This window comes from Brachyistius frenatus, unplaced genomic scaffold (assembly GCF_029030835.1).
Source record: "Brachyistius frenatus isolate BFR_SWC_R1_liver_20210118 unplaced genomic scaffold, ASM2903083v1 Contig_85, whole genome shotgun sequence".
Lineage (NCBI taxonomy): Eukaryota > Metazoa > Chordata > Actinopteri > Embiotocidae > Brachyistius > Brachyistius frenatus.
In genome coordinates, this window is record NW_027210684.1 from 270,001 (window position 1) to 292,320 (window position 22,320).

The following is a 22,320-nucleotide window of genomic DNA, read 5'->3' on the forward strand; positions in this document are numbered from 1 at the left end:
TCAAACACACAAATACATATTCATGGTGACTTGAAAGAAGCCTGTTCTGAAATATACAAGCTTAAATACAGTATCTGTGTAGACTGGGGAAATGCAAAGTAAAGCCGCTAATACAACATTTTGGACAAATAAAATAATTACTGTACAGCCTTTTTTCATAAAGAACATTTTCCCTTGTTAATTTGTTTCCAGCCAAATAGAGTTGTTTTCTGGCTAAATTTAATAAAGTATTTAATTTGCTTTATGTGTCTGAAACACAATTAAACCTACTGCAAATGTGTGTCTTCGTTTTTGGTTTAATAGTCTTTTCATTAAGGTTAATTGCACTAAGCATGATGTCTGTGAGGCGTTAATTACACTGATTTTGAAAAGAGTCATTTCTTAGGTGATTCAAGGTTTTTGGTGCAAATTGTCTAAAGTGTGTATTTGAGCACTTTACATAACGTTGAACATTTCCACCTTATAAATACCATGTAACACTTTACATGGTATTGTGTTGTGGTTAGCAGTTGACCCTTTTATCTTCTCACCATTGCATCTACATTACAAGATGTCCTTGTTTCAAAGAAAGATAAAATCATTTACATACTGCAGACAGACCCAACAGGTTTTCAATCAGTTAACCACATTTTTACTGAAATGAAATGAGTGTTTAATATTTTCATAACATTTTTATTGTAAGTTTATATCCTTGTTTCCTTCCCATGTGCATTTGACTGACGAAGACCTGTGGTTGCTAAAGGTCACTAAAACAATTAAAGGGAGCTGTGATTTCACTGTGCTGACCCTTTTTGCAATGCAATTTAATTTTCTTTTTCTCATCCAGCTGCCATCCCACTGAGATTGTGAGGATGTGCACACAGCTGCTGTAAGTTATGTAAAATCGTACCAGTTATGCAGCCCGAGGCAACAGAAAAGTCCCACTTAGTGAAATGTCACAGTTCAGCCTTACTCACCCAGTGGATGCTACGTAGAATGAGATGAATCAAAATATGGCAGTATTGTGCTGTTTGCAAATTTCAAATAAACTGCACCATTTGTTGTTGGAGAAAAGTAGTAAAGTATCACACACCAGACTGCTTCGTAAATACCTTTTCGAAGTTTCGATTAGACATTAGCACTATTTGGACTGCCAAGAAGCACAGCTTTAATCTAACTTGATATCCAGTAAATCAAAGAACATATAGTAATTTATAGTTCTCAGTCCTGTCAATCCATGCATTTGGAGATCACACACCCATTTTATCTGAATATTCTGAAGTAAAAGTCATCAGAAAAATCCTTTTCTTCATCATACAAAACAGGATGAGGGCCCGGTGCCAATTCAAGCTGCTCCAGTCACATATGTGGACAATGGGAGAGAATGAGAAAATCACACAGCACTTTATTAGATGAGCTGCCGATAGTAGAGCCTAATTAAGGCCTCAAATGCATTTGTGATTGTTTCAAAACCGAGCACACGTGGAAGTCAGCTGCAGCAGCACAACGGCTCTGCGAACAGATCGGCGGCCATTTTGGCTCCAAATTAATGTTTTCGTTAATTTAGCTTTGGAAATCTGCCACCCAGTAAAGTGGCTTGGCTGGGCCCGATCGATCCTGATAAGGAAACCTGGCACGTGGCCTCTGATGGTGTGTGTGTACAGTAGTGAATGTGGGTGTGCAACATGCCAAGTCCAAAGCCAGCGAATTGCTTTGACATCCAGCAAGCCAAAGAGTAGATGGCTACAGCTTTGGTTTGTCAATCTGGAAAGAGAAAAAAAACAAAAAACAACACACAGTACAGAGCTACTAAAGGTCCAACAGTGGGACTAAACACAGTGTTTTGGCACCGGGGCCGGGTTACGAATTGGTTTTCGAGGACAGCTCACCAGGGATACAAATTCCCTGCAGAAATGAGAAATAGTGTGCTTCGCTGCAGCAGCTTGGAAAGCATTTCCTTCCCTTAAAGTATCCTTTTCTGCTTCTAAAACCTGAGAGCAGATAAGAGAGCGTGTCAGTATGTGTTACATTAATGATTTGTAACAAAGTGCTCAGTCCACAAGAAGACAAAACCTCGACTCTTACAGAGAGCAAAGCTTTGCTGTCTTTTTAATAAATGGCCTCTGAACAATTATCCCAAAGGGAGGTTTTTGCTGAATGACAGTTGTACTTATTTATAGATGTAGACAGGCTCAATATTTTGGCCCTTGATAACTGGAAAAGCTTGTTTGGTGCTCGGCAGAAAAAGATGATGACTGATCGCGACTGAAGAGCTGCTCTCTCAGGCTCTTTATAGTCATGCAAACGAGTTTTATTCCGCTCGAAGGAAGGTTCTGTTTCTCTGTTTCCCGTACAGAAGAGAGATTTATCGCGGCCAATCATTTGTAACATCATGTTTGTCAAGAAATATTTCTATCTACATCTCTGTTTGAGAAATCCCAAATGATTGGCATGTGGGAGAGTTATGGCACACAGATAATTCATCTGCCGAGGAAGGATCATATAGAGATACCTCATGATGTTATCTGTCTCTGGGCGATTCACAGAGTGCTTCTGGAGCGACCGGCTGCTCTCACAGGGAGAACCAACATGTCTTCCTCTTCGCTTCTCATTTAACTCCTGGCCCACAGTCAAAATGGCCGTCTCCCTCTCTGGCAGGCTGGGGAGTCAATCTGACCAATTTAGTGGGTCACAGGAGACTTCTGCTTCCCGCTCCCTCCTCCTCCTCTTTGTCTCTCTCTAGCCATTTGTTTGGAGCATGTGGACGGGGTAACAGAAATGGCAAGCCACGCCTCATCCTGCTGCTTTAATCACTCGCTTCAAAGGGTCTCGTGTTTCTCTCTCACTCTCTCTCATGATGGCAGACGGGAGGAAAATGAGGCTCGGCTCCACCTTGCCTAAATTCCTGCACATCAGAACCAGAGGAGACGGATATCTCCCTTCACCTTCACTGCCCTAGCTCCGGTTTGGCAGCTCACAGAGTATTTTTTGTTATTGCTATTATTTAAAAAAAAAAAAAAGGAGTGGAGTTTCACTAAAACACATTATCGGTTTCAGCCAGACACAGAGCTCTGCTTTCTGTCAGTGTTATTTTCTTTGGTGATCACAATCTGCTGCAGCACTGCGGGCAGGCAGCAATATTTTATTTGCAACAACACAAAGTTGATTTTATTGCTTTGTTTCAGCTTCTCTTTTATCTTAGTGAGAATGTATGTGCTCTAACAGACAAGCCAAGAGATCAGACTTGCTGGTGTTAGCGCTAACTCACACACATGTACAGCAATCTCACTCCGTATGTGTTCCCCTCTGAAGATCGAGCCTCTCCAGGACTTTCTCTGCTGTGTTTCTGCTGGAAAGAAAATTTGGGCAAAATAACATTTCCATGTTTTTGCTACTAATGTCCTCCAGCCTAAATGATGAAATAGCTTTATCATTTCCTTCCAAAATGACTTAAGTGTTTTTTTGACTCCTGTCGGCAACATATGCCCATCATTACAATAATGATCTACACGAATGTTTCCTCATCTGTCTTCGCTATAATTAAAGTTTGGTTCATTCAAGGCAACTCAAGTTTCTTGGTTAAACGTGCAGAAGCTGATATTTATGGTCTCTTGTTGTCATCTGACATGTGGTCAGATACTGAATATGGATAACTTGTTTCAGTCTGGATGGGGGGAAATGGAGTCTTTTCAAAATGATGACGCAGACACTCATGTTCACTTCCTGATTGGGTGTTAGCAGTCACGATGTGTCCTTCCCTGATTCATTATACCTGTATCATGTGACCCTTTTCTGGAGGAAAACAAACAACATCACCCTTGACTACCAGTGGTTCATTCAACCAGCATCATGAAAAGCATGCGTTATACATTTACTCATGTACTGTACTTACGTACCAATTTGAGGTACTTGCACTTGACTTGATTATTTCCATTTTATGCATCCTAATACTTCGACTTCACTACACTTGTTTGTCAGTTTTAGTTACTGGCTACTTTTAGGATTACAGTTTTTCATACACATTCTGAGCATTTAAAACCATATATCTCCAAATATGGGTTTTCTGAATTTGATCTTTTCTGACTAACTGGAGTATTAAAGGTTCCTTTGTAGTTTTCGAAAATTCTCCTAGTTTCTAAGCTCAGTAAACTATTTTAAAACGTGGTTCTTACAGAACATAAAAGATACAAACATAAGATGATGTTATGGAACATGATGTAGATTAAACTAACCAACAGTACATACAGTTAAAATAAGTACAATGTAAACAACTACGGCTTAAAATGCACAGTCGAATTAACTGGAAAACATCACATATCGTGGTGAAACCCTGACAGGCAGTGTTTTCTGTGTCGTGTACACTTCTACTTTTGATACTTAAAGTACATTTTTGCAGATAATACTTACATTTTGCTAAAGTATTTATACTGTTAGGTATTAGTACCATTTACATGAGTAAAGGACCTGAATGCCACTGCTTACACCAAACACATCTAATAAACCTACAAACACTGCAGGTCACTTTGTTTTCAATGGGTCAGTTAATATGTTTTGGCTGGCATGCCCATGTATATGAATGGTAATATGTTATGTGTTTTCTGGCATGTTAGTATGTACAGAGATTAGTTCTCACATGTTGCTAAAACGCTTGGGTGGACAGAGATCGTTATAAAATGAAAACACATTAGTGTAGATGTAGCCTCAAGTTTCAGTGCCGTGCTCAAGGCCTCCCCAAAAGGACAGACTCCACCTTGCACGCAGGCTCAGACCATGTGTTTCGGAATTTCCCACCACCTCATTACGCCATTGTGCCGTGCATTATGCACTACATGGCCTCTCAATGAGTCACGATGTTCAGCATTCTCCCAAGGCTGTTAACATTTTCAACCCGTTCATTTCTCTCCTCTCTTGAGATATGAGATACAGGCCAGTACCTGCACAAAGCAGCAACCATTGTTCCAACATAATGCGTAATTAGGTAAAACTCATGTGACCGGCCAAGATAAAGCATATAGTTCCAGAGCTCACTGGGGTCCTCCATCTTCCAGCTCAGACGGTAATTAAAAGTCCACAATGGCTGTTCTGGGATGTGCCTGAGCTTTTTCCCCTGGCTGGCTGATGGTCTTTCTGACTGCCACCTATGGCAACAGGAAATTCATGCTAGAGGTCCTTTTCAATAACAGCAGCATCCCTGAACTGTACGTGTGTCTGCCGGCTTGCCCTGTTCTCTAGATCTAAAACTACTTTCTGTATTATAGGAGTGTGGCAGGGTTCAACCTCAGCCTTCAGTTAACACAAAATATGGCATAGTCGTTGGTAGAGTGATGGTGAAATGTATTGTGCTTGTCTCCCAGAAGTGAAGATTGGTGGCAAAATATATTTAGTTAGAAACAAATTGTGTGATACCAACAAATAACAAAAATGTTTCAAATTAAAATTAAAAAAACAAAAACAAATTCTAAACCAAAGAGGTACAAAAGTCAACGGTATCTCAACAAAGTAGCTGTTAACTTCTCTGTAAATTGGCCCACACTGCCCTCCATTTTGAGGAGGCCCCTTTAAATGTAGTAAGCCCCTCCCATCAGGCTAATTGATTATAATAAAACATACAATAAAGCAAATATCTTAACCCAGAGGTTATCATTTGTCTGCTTACTGCAGAAAACAAAACAGAAAAAAACCTAAACATTCCTTCACTGAACTCAACAAATAGCTCGCATATAAAACCTGGCTTTCATGATTAAAAACAGTATTTTTAAAACCGGGGACCAGTGTTTAATATCGCTATGGGCGTATTAAACACCTGATTGGCCTCTGCCTCGGTGACCAGCGGTGTAAAGTTATGGTAGAAGTACCAAGTGTGCACACTTGATAATTTACTGGCAGGCCAAATAACTGAAGTTTCCAGGGTCCCGACATAGTAATCTGTATGGAGTGTGAATGAACTGCGGGTGTGTGTGTGTGTGTGTGTGTGTGTGTGTGTGTGTGTGTGTGTGTGTGTGTGTGTGTGTGTGTGTGTGTGTGTGTGTGTGTGTGTGTGTGTGTGTGTGTGTGTGTGTGTGTGTGTGTGTGTGTGTGTGTGTGTGTGTGTGTGTGTGTGTGTGTCTGGATGCTCCTCACGTGGTCAGTGACGGGGCCACTCCGTCATGACGAGGTTCTTTGCTGCATTGTTTTACTCGTTCTAATGTGCTTTAAGGCAGCGAGCTGCCACCCAGAAACCTTGTGTTACGATCTTAAACACTGAGCATCATCGTGGCACAACTCCATCACTGAGACGACCAGCTACATCCAATTCCACAAATGACCGTCACCACTCGAGCCCTCTGCCATCCACCTACTCTCATTTCATCTAATAGCTACAGTGATAGAGTGGATTGAACCTTAAAGTGACTACAATCAATATTCTTATAATAACAGTGTATTAAATGACAATGTGAAAACAATATAACAACGAGAAAGGGGGGCGCTCGTGGTGATGAGCGAGCCCTTATCCAGATCAGCAGCTCCCCTTGGCTTTACAGCTGTTTAATGGTGGTCCAGGGGACAAACCATAAGCCACTCTTATGTAATATAATGTGCACTACTACCACTAAAAGGGTTCCACCAAGTTTAATAGAGGGCAGCATAAGTCAATTTTCTCTGGGAAATAGCAAAGATATGTTGGTACAGTGAACTCTATAGCTACAACAAGTGACTGCATATATGATTAACAAACTCCAAACAGTGCATTTAGTGGAATGTCAATAGGAGGAAGTATTAGTGATATGACAATTAACACAGCAACTTTAATGATGTTCACTCTATGACTTCCTTACATGGAAGTGAATTATAGCTCTCCTTGAAGTAATTTCAGTTTGTCTGTCTGCTGCTGTGTTAAATGGCAGTTTTCTGCAGCTTCTGGGAGACACACTGCTATCATTCCCTCTGTAGGAAAAAAGAAAGTTGTGAAATTTAGACACTGATTTCTGTAGCAAATTTGCTTCTTGTTATTTTGCAGTGCTAAGTGTGTCTACTGTTATAGGGTAGGGATAACGCCTGCTCCTGCCCTGGTAAAGGTCATACAGTATTTGGGATCATATCCCATTCATGTTTGTCCTCTACACTGGCAGGAACAGAATCCCGTGGATATCACCATAGCAATGCAGTTGACACAACGGATGTTTCAGTCTCAGGATTCCTGCTGTTATCAGCTACTTAGCGATCATATTCAGCCTTCTCATGAACAGGATTTTGGCTTATCTGAGTTATTGTAAATGGAATACCGTATAATAGCCATGTCATGGAAATTCACCAATAGAAGTGTGGGTTGCTGCATAATGGGGAGCCTCATCTTTGGTAATGTAGAGGGTAATATTTGGAGACACTGAAGGTGAATAACACGAATGTGAATCATAGAAACTGCACAGACCCTGGAGGTCATTCCTGCCAAAACATGTATGCGCATGTGATGCTGTAAGGTGGTGAGGATAAAATACCACACATACATTGAAATTGAACATTGAACAAAATTATGACAACCACTTCTGCTCTAAATGTGTATTTTCATGCTTTGTGACCTTTACATAGAAAAGTGTACTGATTATATCAAGAAAAACTGGACTGATGTTTACGTCTTTAAAGCTGCACTGGTCAATGTTTTTACATGACATTTATGTATTGCTCATAGTGAAGATTCCATGTAACTCAGTGTTTCAGCGAGCCTAATGGTTTTGCTTCTGGCCCAAAATGAAGCTGCCATCACTCTAAAGTACGGGTCTCCAACCATTTTTCCTCCGAGAGATACTTTGACAAGATGAAAGTGTCCGAGAGCTTCTCATGTTTAGTAACATTTATACCAGCTGAATAAGCTTCTTTTATGTGAACAATGACAAATTGATACCCAGCACACACATTTTGTATCACAAAAGCTTAAATTCAACAGCAAGTGTTTTTTTCTGTGTGCATTTCTTTATGTTTTCAATTGTTGCGGGAGGGGCTGCATTTTCTGGATCTACAATTACACAGACGTTCCCCAAATGTCTTATTGCAGTGCACACAACTCTTGTGTGGTCAAACTAGTTTGAAAAGTGTCAAATAAAGTGTTCTAATATACGATTAATATACGATACTGTGTGAAACTAGAGGAGGGGCCTTAGTCACATGATTCACGTGACGTTTATGTGCGTGTAAGTTTCACTTTGACAAAACGTGTAACTTTCACGCCTAGACAGCCCAAAGTGTGGCTATCTCACATTGTACTATGGAGGGGCGTGTCCATTTCACGCTTTGCTGTGATACTGGGTTAGAAGGTAGCACGTAAGCTACGGGTCGGAGACCCCTGCTTTAAGCATGTAATACACCTGTTGGTCCACTACAAAATAACATTTCAGTGTCAAGTTTGAAGCAGGCTTTCCATCTGAATTTGAGTCACGTAGTTTTCATAAGAGCGTTCGTCTATCATCATGTTTTCCACTGATTTATTCTGGTTTCTCCTTTACTTTGTCGCCTGTATCCGTCTGAAATGTACAGCTTCACAGTAGCCTGACCATCTAACTCATTTCGGTGCAAATTCAAATTAGCATCAATGTTTTTTGGCAGAAGTAGGAAACATCACTGCCAAAATTCCTGATTATTTAGTAAAGCAAAGTCAAGCAGCAGTGATTTATGAGCAAAGGGATGCAGAGAATGAATATCAACGAGGCTTTTTGGGAGTAACAAAGCAAGTCTGCACTTTTCTTCTTTTAATGTTGAATTGCAAACTTTGACACTTTCTGATAGTGATTCAGACTTTATTTAGATGACTCTAAGCTTTTCAGAAGTGCAGCTTCAGTAGCTGTGATGAGAGCTTGACTGAAACTGCGTGAGACATGAACAAAGCAGGTAAAGGTGACTATGAATATTGCAGCAGACAATCCATGATTAATGTCAAAATGAAATTTAGGCAAAAATAATCTACATCTGCAAAAGTTACCTGCTTTGTTTTTGCAATAAAAGCCCTTCAGTTTGTGTTGCTTTTTTAATGTTTAAAAAATGGTTCTGAGTAAATTAACAACCACAGCGTGGCTTTAGCTTTTGAATCTAAATTAGTGTTGACACAAGCTGCATTACTGTTTGATGGTTTCCAAGAGCTAAAAGGGCCTTTGCTTTTTCTTTTATGGGTGGCTCTATTATCTAACAGCTCTGTCTACGAAGCGGGCTGTCCATTGTGGTCAGCACAGATAACAGATAATATGCACGGCATGGAAATAGATGGATTATATGGACGGGCTTTACAATGTGTTTATTGGGTGGATAAAATGACAGGGATTTCATTGCCATCTCTGGCATTCGCTCTTTTAAGCCCCCCCTCATTGGATTTAACAAGGCTCTCTCCTCTTTTTCTCTCTCTGTCCATCATATTTGATCTACTCTTCTCTGTTTCTCCCTTTTTTCTCCCTCTCCCTTCGTATTGGATTACACCTTTCATTTTCTACCTTTTGTTCTTTCTCCTGCTCTTTCTGTATCATATTCCTTTTCTCCTCTCTCTCCCTTTCTGTTCTTTCTATTTTCCCATCCCTTAATGCAGCGGTCCACTCAGAGAGATGAGGCGGTCAGATAGCAACCGTTTGATTTGTAACATTACCTGTTTTCCATCTAGGAATAGCACCAAATAGCCAAAATGCGCACTTTAAAGCAGCTGGAAATATCAGGTCAGAATTTACAACAAGAGTTGATCATTATTTGAAATTACAGAGCATTACGCTTCCTGTCTGTTCTTTTACCCAACTGAAAATACCAAGTGGGGCTTTTAAACTAAAAATATCATAACTGGGCTCAAGTATCGCAATCGAGAGCGTTTACCTAACTTGCTTAAATTGTGCCCCTTATCTTGACATGTACATTCACACTTGTTGTAAAGATTTGTATAATGTTTCAAAGATGGCAGCAGTCAATGACAGGCGGTGTACCATGGAGTCTATTTAGTGAAGCAGCATTAGGTGGAAATTTGACAGTCCTATAACGCTCTGTGTCTTTTATTCTTACTTTGATTATAAAGTTTTAGTTTATGATCTCATTGTAGAGGAGTTCTATCAGCTAAGCCTTGAATGTAACTGTAATAGATCTGCAGCTCGTGGACTGCTTCAATGATTTTTTTGTTGTTCCTGCTAAAATGCCTTGCCTTTTCCTTTCTTGTTTATTGGTATTACTTTGTATCCTCAACATTTTCATCCCTGTCTCTTAAATATATTTATAGTACTAAACATGTTTGGAGGAAATGTTTTTGCTGAATAAACATATTCACAGAGCACAGGGCTTTTTCTGCCTTTAAATGTAACTCATGAACGGCATCTGGAAGCCACAAAGGCTAACAACTTAGCAAGTTAACAGGTGGTAAAATAAGGCAGGAAATACAAATGCTTAGACAGAAGGAGATGATGAAGTCATTGGGACATCAATATTTCTTCACACATATTATTTAATTTTGAAGAAAAACTTAATGAATCTGAAATTACAAAATATAAATTTACCATCCAACAAAAAAGGAACTATCATGGATTCTGCCATTTCTGAAACTGTCAGTAAACACAAGTCATAACTCGTGAATTTGGAGCGTTCGTATGCAGTCTTCTTGTGAACACGGTTAACACGGCCCCATGGCACCAGACTGCCCAGTTGCTCATGAACACATCTCAAAGTACTTGATAGAACTGAACTATTGTCACTGTGAGAAGTCAACATGTTAATTATACCATCTTTCAGCCTTCAAGAAGTAGTGTGCTGTAGAGAGATCTATCCATATGTTTTTTTAAAGCATTGCTAATATAGAAAGGAGTTACAGTTAATTTTCTTTGGTCGAACTATTAAATAAACCGGTAAACTTGACATCTCTTGATTCAGTTTGTTGAAACAAAATAGACTGCTAGTTAGACATTACAGATAGAGTTGACAGTCTGTAGCTGTCTAGTATTGGAAAATAATGGACCTGATAATTACTTCTTGCTCATAAGTTTATCAGTTTTTACTAATCAGTTTTTAGCCAAGTGGGTTGGAAATGAGGACACTCTCAGTTTGACTTTCACACTTGAGGGGAGTTTTATCTAAAGTTATCAATCCAATTGAACGAGGTCAGTCTTTATATAAAGATAGCCAGAGGCATTTCGAGATAATCCGGCATTGTTGCCAAGCAGTTTTGCAGAAGTGTCCCTTACTTCCGATTACATTATATTGGATTACGTAATATCTTTGTATTTTGTGCAAAAACATCAGAGCATGAGTCCAAACTGAATGTTGTTGTTTTTTTTTCATTGGCATGTGTATTATTTTGCTGACCTACAGCTATTTGACTAATATTTGAGCTTCGCACACTCAAACACACAAATCCATGTGATGTCCTGTATACACACAAACTAAGCCACACTCACAGCTGCACCCACTCGCACACAGCATTATGTCATTAGCGGTGATGAAGTGCAATGCCGTGGCGTGACCTGCAGCAGGCCAGTTGATCACACTGTCAATTAGTCCTCTCGCTCCACTAATTATAGTGTCACATTCCATTGATGCACCAAAGAGATTCAATGGGAGAAAAACACAACTCTGTGTTTCCTGGGCCAAGAGGTGAATGAGCTGTTTCAGATATTTAGCTCTGATTAGATATACATGGTGGCTGGCGGGGGGGACTGCAGGGGGAGAGGAGCAGGAAGGTTGTAGCTCAGGTGGTCGAACGAATTGGCTATTATTTATGATGTTGGCAGGTCAATCCCAAAACCAACTAAATGAATGAATCCCCCCTCAAACTGAGACTTCCTGTGTTCTCCCTGCACATGTGTGGACTTGTAATCACATCTTCCAGACTACAGAATATAACATATTGTGATGCCAAAGTGTGGAATACACCCACCAGTCCCTTGCAGCTAACCATTTCAGGATATCGGTTTCGCCCTCCCTGAAAAAAACATGTGAAACATGGAAAACAAAACCATGTAGGGTTAGGTACCAAAATTACTTGGTTGGGGTGGAAAAAAATAAATCCATGCTGCTTTCTTGCAGACTCAAACCCTGGTCTCCTCTGTGAAAGTCTTGTGGTTTATCAATCCAATTATCCCAAACATGCTTCCTTATAATCGCCTCTCTGCTTGACCTTGTCTGCTTTCCATGCTGAGATGAGGCCAGGCGTCACACTGACACTGCATTTCTAGTGGACTGTTGGTTGTATTACATGTTTTGGCGTGATATTAGGTTGAAGTAGAGCCTCACAGAGCTGCTGGTGTGGTTGTACTCTTTGTGCTTTGTCTTACATCATGTAGTTGTGTACTTACCCATACTGTTTTGAATAAGTAAGTGCACTGCGTGTAGCAGGATGGTGTACTCCTACCAGTCCACAAATTAAGTATAAAACGCTGGACACTCTTCCCCCTGAACGGGTCACCATCATGGCTATGTAGCACACTGCAACAGCACTGCACTATACAAATACAACTTCTGCAATTCCACCATAGTGCTGTCAGATAGAAGCCATCAGTACGTTTACAAAAGCAGGTTCATATCCAGGTAAATAGAGCAATCAAAGCCGCCAGACATGTTGGCAGCAGATTTTCCACTAAGCACCCAACAGGGTTTTTTGATCTGAGACAACGCTATCCTGTTAAATTTTCAAAGTATTGTCTATAACTCAAAATTCTTCATTCAGTACTTTAAGAATTGATTAATTACTTGAGCACTTACACTGCTGATATAAAGAAAATGCTGAGCTTCATCAAGCTGAATGGCAAACAAGAGAAGAAATAGAGCTTCTTTTTCATCCACCCTGACACTGATTTATGATCCTATTCAACTGTGTCAGATTAAGGATTGTTATTCTCTTGTATGTAGTCGGGTCGCGCCTATTCTTCTTCAAGATAATCTGTTATATCCTGATCTAATTTTCCTCTCTTACTTCCTCTTGTCTGCTCTTCTCTGGTCCTGTCTAGTCTGTTTGGCTCCCCCCGATAATAGGAAATAAAGCTGCAACAGAAATCTGACACCCTCTGGACTCTTTTATATTCAGCCCTATGTTGATGTCACCACTCGGCCTGTGTGCTCACGGTTTGCAGCGAGATTTCTATGTGAGCACTCAGCTTCCATTTAGTTTTACCTACATCACATCCCGGCCGTTGGTAAATAGCACACATTCATCTCCACTCTGGCATTTTCAAGAGCACCGAGTCAACATTTTGACACCTGCAGGAAGAGAATGCGAGGACCGACCTGTCCTAGTCTAGGAAAACATTGACTCAGCCTGTGTCATCAGTACTGCCTGTCTTAACCTGGACCGGTGATAATAATCCTCCTCCTCTTCCTCCTCCTCCGTCCGAGTTCTTTGTCTGATATAAACACACTCCATCCTCCCAGACACCGGGGCTCAGTCTCTCTCTGCTCCCCCTGCGTAGTGTGATGCATTTTTGTCCTTTAGGTGCGCCTTACAGCTTGTGTGTGTGTGTGTGTGTGTGTGTGTGTGTGTGTGTGTGTGTGTGTGTGTGTTTCTGTTTGTGTTTGTGCATGCATGGTGGTGTTTTGTTTTTCTATAATAACGCCTGATGAATGAGAAGTCGGCTTTGCTGACAGAGGGCGCCATTAACATGTACCGCTTGGCTTCCCCTCGCTATCCGTCACACACCACACACACATTCACAGAATGGAGGTAATCAATGGGATGATTTACTGGCATCTGTTTTGTGTTAGAGGGAAGCGAGTAGCATTTGTTGTTTTAGCCATTGAGATTTCAGGTTACAAATGTGTAACATGCAGCAATACAAAGAGCAGGTATCCAGCTCGGACTTTCACGATGTCACATTCACACCTCATGATAATCGTGTCTTGACAGAATTCACGATAACAAATAATATCACGATATTGATTACAAATTTGATCAACTTAATTATGATTTGACCATTGAGGTTTTAAGGGAATTGATGATACAAGACAGTATACAGTTCCTATTGCTCTTTACTACTGCAATCAAACAGATCCAGGAGATTAGTTACTGTAGAGGCCAACTATTTCAATGGCTTCACATGTCCTGACTCAGTGGGTCGATATTGGAACGAGTGCATCGGCTGTTTCTAATCTGATTGTATTAGTTTAGGAAGTCCAATGCTTGTTATAGCTATATGTATCACCTTTCCACCTTGTGCGCTAATGGTTTTGAGTCATAGCCTTTTTTGTTTATCTTTGTTTGTCTTTTATGAAAACCTCAGAAACTGTGTCACATTATATTACAAATAAATGTTATTTCTAACCATGATTTACACCTCTTTAAGTCTGTTGTTTTATTCCAAAAAGTTACAAAGAAAGAAGGCATTGAGGGAAGTGCCGATTAGTTTGTAATATGTCATATGGGTATTATTTGAGGCAGGAGAGGTGCCAAAAAAATTATTTGCAACAAGGCCAGTCACATTAATGTTACGCTGCAGTTTACCGGTGCGTAAATAAACATATGAGACTGCAGAAAAGAAGAAAGGCTTTCAACTTTCGTGGAGGTACCAACCCTCCTGGGTGGAAAATATCAACTTTTGTACAGTTTTATGGCGATTAACTGCAAATACAGGCTTCAGTGCCATGAAATGTATTGAGACGGATGAAGCAGCATCCTCAGCGTAAACACACTTCAGCGTGGGCAGGCCAGATAGAGAGGAAGGAAGCGAGGTCATGCGAATGAGGACATTAACATTTCCCAGCATGCCTTCTTACTTTGTAACTTTTGAGAATAAAGCAATCAAATCATATATGTCTAATTTATGGGTAGAAATATTCATTCATTATAAACCATATAGATTTGGAACATTTTAATACATGACAAACGGAGATAAATTAAACAGTGTATGTCTGAAAACCATAAATGCAAAAGATAAGACGATATATATACCTTTGTCATTCTTTGACACTGTTTAGGCCCCAGTGGATGGATCTGATCTGTCTAATCCTTTGAGGTGAAATGATTGTATATCCTGTCACTTTGTGTAAATAACAATGTATACCAATGTTGCTTTTGACCACAATGACAGCTGAAGGAGTGAGACTGAATTCTTATCAACTATACACTGCATGTCAGTCAGTGTATGGGGGTGCCACTTGCATGTCGCAGTGTAAACCAGATAGATGCTGGCATTAAAATGAGACTGACATCACGATACGTGTTACACAATTACAATATATTTCAAATGTATATCAATATTTCATGTTTTTAATGTCACGGTTACTGTCAACAGCACCTTCACATATAGCATATAGACATGAGAAGAGATGTTCATAGCGTGTATATTACATATGGAGAGCTTCAGTGCTTTCCCGTCAGTTATCATCTGGCAGTCTACTTTTAACACTCACAGGAAAAGCAACCTTTGAGTACCTCCATCTTAGTGATAAGTGGTTGGTCATCCACCGGTTGACATGGACATGGATATAAAACATTTTTAAAGGCTGCACTTAATCCACTTGAGACTTCAATTCAACAGACCTCAGGGACACGGTAAATCTGAAAAATCACTCTTGGAGGTGCACTGAACACAAGTAGAAATGATGCTTTTAACCAGAGAGGCCCAACTCATTCGGAGTGTATATTATACAGCACATAGTGTGTCGTCACACTATACTTGCTATTGGAAGTTGTTGGCAGTTAATTATCTGGTCTGCATTGAGCCTGCAGCCAATTTACACAGCTTTATGGCTTGGCTTGTATCAGGATGGCTTACGTGGTTTGGATTGATCTGCATTATTGACTTCACTGCTTGAAGCTTTAGCCACAAGCAGTAAAGCTAAAAAAGGTATCGTGATGGGAAGTGATGAGCTGGGTTAATTTGGCATGAATGGTTTACTAAGGTTTAAATGTTGCTGACATTAACATGTAGTAAACATGTTTTATCATTGAACTATCATTACATATCACTGGCTCTGCAGTTTGTAATCACTGCATATGGGTCAAAATAGAGATTTACACTCAGTGTGTAGGTGGTTTCTAGAATCAGAAATGTAAGAACAACACAATAGAAATCACAATAAGTAAACATAATGAACAACAACACAATTGGTTACAGTCTTATAAAGTTTGTTTACATGGTGGCAATCCAACATCAACTTGGATTTCAAGTATATAAATATATCGCATGTTGGATGGTACTGCATTAATATACTGAACCTATCTCTATAATGAAAGTACAAAATATACCAAACATACCTACATGTTATTAATGCACATAACCTCCCATATAACCACAAAAACAGGTTTTATTGCATATCCATCAAACTCTAGAAAGAACTAGGAGACAATTTAAACAAGAACGTTTTCCAGTCAACCATTTAAAGCAGTGGATTGTCTCCTGACAGGCTCGTATACATGCTGTCCAATTAAAGTGAGCAGACTTTGGCTCTACGAATTGCACATTTCAGAACACTGCAACTTTTTACCTTGTGCAAACAGGGAATAACACAATGTTCCTCCTAAAAATTAAAAGTACAATTAACCATACAATTACAATTTACTAAATTCAATCCACTCACAGGTTTTACTGCCACAAACCAGCAGATATTAGCGGATGAGAAAATGATTCTGCTCGAGACCGAAATCAGATGTTTTTTTTGTTTTTTTAAAGCTGTCTTGACAACCAAAATAGAAAGCCATATCAATAGCATCTTCTTTTATTTGAGCTCTATTGAAACAACACAAGAGAGTCCCTGCAGAAACATGGATTAGTAGCTGCCAAGAAAAGCACAAGTTTGTCTGTAAACAGTCACTGCAGACATAAACTAATTGTTCATGGAATTTGATTGATGTTGCAACACACACACTTAATTCTTGTGAATAAGCAAAAGGTTACAAAACTCCCTTTAAAAAACAGGGAATTTAGTAATATTTTATTTAGGCCAATTAATATGTACTTGGTTGAACTTTCTATTAATTATAATTATTACTTTTACTGTTTTGAAGTTCTGCCATATGCTGCTTTTTGCCACTTGTGCATTGGTACTCTGTTTTTTTACGTGAAAGTGGCTGATATTGGAGCATAAATATGAAAACTGCCACTAGTTTGAATCAAAGGAGCCACTTACAGCCTGTCTGCTGTGGTCAACTGAGCACCATATCAGTGCATGTGTGTGTATTCGGTCTTAATAAATGTCATTTTGTTACTCCTACTAGAGCAAAGCCTCTGTCCAAGTCCAATTTACGCTGATGTTTTATTGCTGCCCTTTTAGGAATATATTTCTAATCTTAAATCTTTGTGCTCACCCTTCTTAAATCTTTCCCATGACAAGATAATGCTGGTGCTGTTGCTGGATAAAAAAAAAACCTTTGATTCCCCTAAAGAGTTGTCCTAAAACAAGCTTGTTTTCAGTTTGGAGACATGGTATTTTGGAGTGTCTCTTATTGGATTTTTAAAGAATATCTCTACCCGAGGTACTGAAGAATGTCCCCAAACAGCAACACTCTGTGGTTTATCGTTCCTCAGCTGAAGGTGAAAAACCCCACAAATGGAGATACAAGGTTGTCACAGAGCAATAGAACATTATTTAAAACTCCAGAAACCAGCAATTTCCGTGGTATTCCTGTTTTATCACACTTTGCCAAAGTGGATTTTGATGGGAAAAAGACTGTTTATGGCACCGGACGCTGAATGAACTGCTGTTACAGAGTAAAACTATCCTGCTGGTGCCAAAACTTACTAACTGATTTCTTTCTGTGATTTGTCTCTTACAGTTCAGCAGATGAGAAGTTTCGCTGGAACAACCAAGGTAATATTTCCTCTTAAATGCTCTCATTTGTTTGTGTCTTGTCCTGCATTGTTTGTGTTTCAGCATTGCTGATTCTGCTTATTTCTTGAGCAGCCATTGTAACACCCTCCTCCATCATGTATTTACAACATAGGCCTACTGAAGCGGTCCTTTACTAGAAAAGTGGCGGCCGCTGCAGTTAAGATGCTCCCGAGACTCCACACTAAACCCAAGTAAAACAAAAAAAATGTCTGTGCAAACAGAAAAGCTCCTGTCTCTTAAAATTCCCCCACCCTGCCTTCACCCATCTGACAGCTGAGTAAAGGTCAACCAGCCTTTGCAAATAATTCTGAGCATTTAGTTTAACCTGTTGGGGTGCCAGATGGGAAATGTTTTCCATAAAAGACAGCAAGAATCAATGAGCCTTTAGATGATTTGAAAGTCAAATTAAAACACCTCTCAAGGGTTGACAACTTCTTTGACAGCATTTTAGTTAGAAAAACACCGCCCATGCATGACACCCAGGTCTCTCTGTCACTGCCTCTTTGTCAATCACTTTGAGATGTATAGGGTGTTGAGAGTAGATTGATTATCTGAGTGCAAGGCTGGCGACCTCTGTCAACAAAGCGGTGACTAACACAAGGCAGCGCAGAGGTTTTGTGGTGGAAAACGTTTCAGGCTTTTAGCGTCTGCTGTGGTCGTCATCCGTCCTGCTGCGCTCCAACACTTGGCCTCCGAAAGACTAAATTCACTCTGTCACCAAACAGGAAAAAACAGCCTTTCCTCAATCCAATCAGACCTCTGGATCTCATCATCACTCAGGAATCGTTAAAAACCCATCAGTTCTGGATCAAACAGGTTTAAAAATGACTTTTGGCTTTTTGAGTGAGGGTGAGTGTAAATCCAGAGTAATGCTGCACACAGCACTGGAAATGTTTCACCAGCAGCATCAACATCATCAGTCTGCAATTGTGTCAGTTGCAGTCAATAAAATCAGCCTTCTAAATCCACTCACTAAGGCCTTGACTATTACTGTTTCTCTCTCCGTCTCGATAAGAGATTAATGTTGCTCCTAAGTCTCATTTGTAAGCTTTTATCCCTGCTGGCAGCCCTCTCTAACTTGAAGACACTGGGCACGCTATCAGTGTCTCTCTGACAGACAAACGGCTCGTATCCGAGTACAAGGTGGACCTCAATCCCACAAGATTTGTTGTTGGATTATCAGTTAGGTTTTTCCCTTTGACCTCAGGTTTACTATATATTACTATACATGTAATATCAAAATTATAAATTACTTTATATATATATATACCTATCTCAGTCTCTCACATCACATCCAAGGTCACAGCTTAACATTTGAACGAATGCTTAATCAAACACTCGGTGCCTAAATGGTGTTCACACTATCCAGGGACTCTTTTGGCTTGAACACCTCAGAGACACAGCAGCAGGGGTAAGAAGCTTATCAAGATATTACTCAATCAATTTGACACAAACCTGCATCTAGATATCTGTCTTTCAGTTTCCCACTTTAGCCGAGACTGCATAGTTAAAATATGTTCTTTTCTATCAACTTGACCAAACCTGCCAACCCATTGTGAGCTTCTCTCGCAACCCAGACCTTCACGAGTGCTGAGAGGCAAAGCATACATTATTAGCAAACAGTCAATAAAATGTACTTAATCTATGGGTTTGTGCACTTATTTTTTTTTAACCCTTATAATGTTCATGAAGTACCAAAAGTGCAAATCTGTGTTGTTTCCCTTAGTTGTGACTATCCTGAAGATGACCTTTATTACAATGACCATAAAGAATAATGCCATGTGTTGTTTGTTCAAGCAATTATGAAAAGATTCACAAAGAGAAGCTGTCTATCTGTATTTGTGTTATCAGTAGAAAGTGGCCCAATAGCCTGGACAGTTTAAATGGACCTGAACAAGGTCAAACACTTTGCAAGTAGTCACGACATACTCCATATTCTGAAACACTGTAACACAACAACAGCCTTGTTTGTCACAACTTGTACTGAAACTAGTCTCAGAAGGTTCTCTACGTCACCCAGATAACACAACAGGGACAAACTAAGACATCAGACCCATAGTTTCATCCTGCCAGCGCCCTTAGCTGACGGTAGTAATTTTGCCGAGTGCTAAGGATTGAGTGAAGCAAATTTCACATAGTGAGGAGGACGGGGTGGATCATTGGTCAACAAAACATTGGAGCTTAACTTAGACAATCGCTGTTGGTTTTTACTGTTTAAAACCCATACTCCACATTACAAAATGACTGTTCTATGACCTCATGCAGTTTATTACTGTAACCATGACAACACAGAACCTATGTTCATACTCCGTTTCCAAAAAAAACTCAACGTTTGTTTTAACCATGACCATTTCGTAACTTTATCAGCTGGTTTTTCTTAACTATGACCAAAAACCCAAACGCTAAACAAACCGAGGAAAAATATATCCATGCTATGTTTTAAGCTCCGACGGGTCATATTCAGAGGGCGGAGATAAACAGCTTATTGGGTTGTTCAGGTTGGATGACCTAAAAAACAATAAGAAGCTACCATGGAAATACAAAACAGGAAGAATAGAGGTTAATGTGGCTGCTTATTTTTGCCCCAGAGAGCCCTGGTGATTTAATCCTGCCAGTACCACACTCCAGGGACACATGGAGGAAGTGTTTGAAGGTGGCAGAAGAAGCTGTGTCTTTCATTCCACTCATGTTTGTTTCCTATTTTCCGTGCACGTGTAGATGGACAGAAGGACATTGAGGAGGAGCTGACGACAGGCCTGGAGCTGGTGGACTCCTGCATCCGATCGCTCCAGGAGTCGGGCATCTTGGACTCACAGGACACTTCTACAGGAGACAGTAAGATCAATGCTATGATGAAGATTATCTTTTTAAAAACAAAAATGAGAAAACGGTTTCTCCCGGTAGTTTTCTTTGCTGAGACAGCTAAGAAGGATAGCTCGGAGAAGGATGGGTAAAATGCAATCTAAACCATCTTACAACGCACAGTCTCCTGTTTTGGCTGATTAACCTGTTGAATGTGTGTGAATTCCCAAAGTAAATGCAATTCACAGAACCAGACTTCACTTCTACTGAGCCACATGGCTTTGGAAGAAGAATGTTCCATCCTTGCTTGGATAAATAGTAAAAATGAGACAATTAAGTATTTTTTAATCAAGTATGTGAGGTCACATTCTTTTCTCAAGTACTTGATCTGATTAGTATACCAGCATCTAAATACCGAACAAGATGTTGTCTTTCATCAGATCTCATTGCTTACTATGAAAGGGCTTCTGGTCAAATTACACATAATAAGCACGAGTTGTAATCACAAAATCCGGATCACTTTAGTGTTTCAAGCATGATTGCAACTTCACTCTGTGGATTAAATGAACTGTAATTTCTCCTGGTCACCAATGGTCGCTGTTCCTGTTCATGCCAGGTACCACAGAAACATACCTGTCAGTCATTAAGGGTTGAGACGATACATGCAAAAGCTTTCAGAGGCTAAATATAGTTAATTAAATCAGTCCTGTCAGGTGAGGTTCATAAATTGATATTAAATAGTGCAGCTTTAAAAAGCCTTGACAGAAATGGTAAGTAGAGGAAGAATTAGTGAAAAAAACATGTGTCACTGGTGTTGTATCGTTGTTTTAAACCCAGAGTGCAAAGTAGTTGTGAACAGGAGTGAAATCCTGAACTACTCCCTGTGCCTCTCTGCTCCAATCTCAGGGACGTGCCCGTGTCTCTTCTAGACTCGACCCCATGGGAGGGAGGTAGCTGTCAGGAGATATGCAGAGTTGTGCCAGCAGTTTGATATGCTAATCCATCCTCGCTGAGGTGTCAGCTGGCCTGCTGTTCACAGTGCAGAGGGGAGGCACACCCACGAACATGCGACTACTGCACACAGCTCAGGCACAGATTGATATCGCTGTGTGCATATAGGCAGGAATACATAGAATCACTCAAAGGAGCTGGGGGAGAATTTTAAGTTTGAAACGATGCATGATGGGAAGTCTGCTGATGTGCTAGTTTTGTTTCTGATAATCTAACTTTTGACTGAATTCTGAGCAGTACGTGCTATCAGCTCAACTGACTTTGAGGTAAAATAACTTGTTTATGGATTCTAAAGTGGTCTGGAAAGATTAAACAAAGCCTATTAATTTACATTGAATTAACAAGTGAAGATTAGTTGATACATAGGACTAACTCCACTGCAGTGTGAGATGCTGTGCTTTTATATTCTCCTGCATTCAAACTGACCTTTGGCCTGGAATGTGCAGCTTTATCATGAGTGTTTTAGCACGATATCATGTATGTAGTCATCGAGGCCAATATTATATGAATATTGGCCTCGATGACTACATACATGATATTGTAGGATATAGAGGATTTTGCATTAAAAAGAGACATCTGGAAACCAAGTCTGCCAGAGACAGCAACCAACTCATGGAAAAAATGTTAGCTTGCTACAGATGCTAAAAACTGGCAGTGATTGGCAGATGCTGGCTAGACATTTTTGAAATTAATTACTTTTGTCTACCTCTATCTGAAACCATGTACACATTGTGTCATTAATTATTAGAGAATCTTGAGTTATTAATTCAACCAATTAATTGT

General features: G+C 39.9%; 1 protein-coding gene across 5 annotated transcripts in view; it reads left to right on the plus strand.

Moving 5' to 3' along the window:
* Positions 1 to 22,320, plus strand: part of ctnnd2b (catenin (cadherin-associated protein), delta 2b) — a 180,830-nt gene that overhangs the window by 72,515 nt on the left and 85,995 nt on the right. For all 5 annotated transcript variants that reach the window (XM_069709815.1, XM_069709816.1, XM_069709817.1 and 2 more), the window contains 2 exons: positions 17,669 to 17,703; positions 20,443 to 20,559. In XM_069709815.1, the coding sequence (XP_069565916.1) occupies positions 17,669 to 17,703; positions 20,443 to 20,559 (152 nt within the window). The remainder of the gene's footprint in view (positions 1 to 17,668; positions 17,704 to 20,442; positions 20,560 to 22,320) is intronic.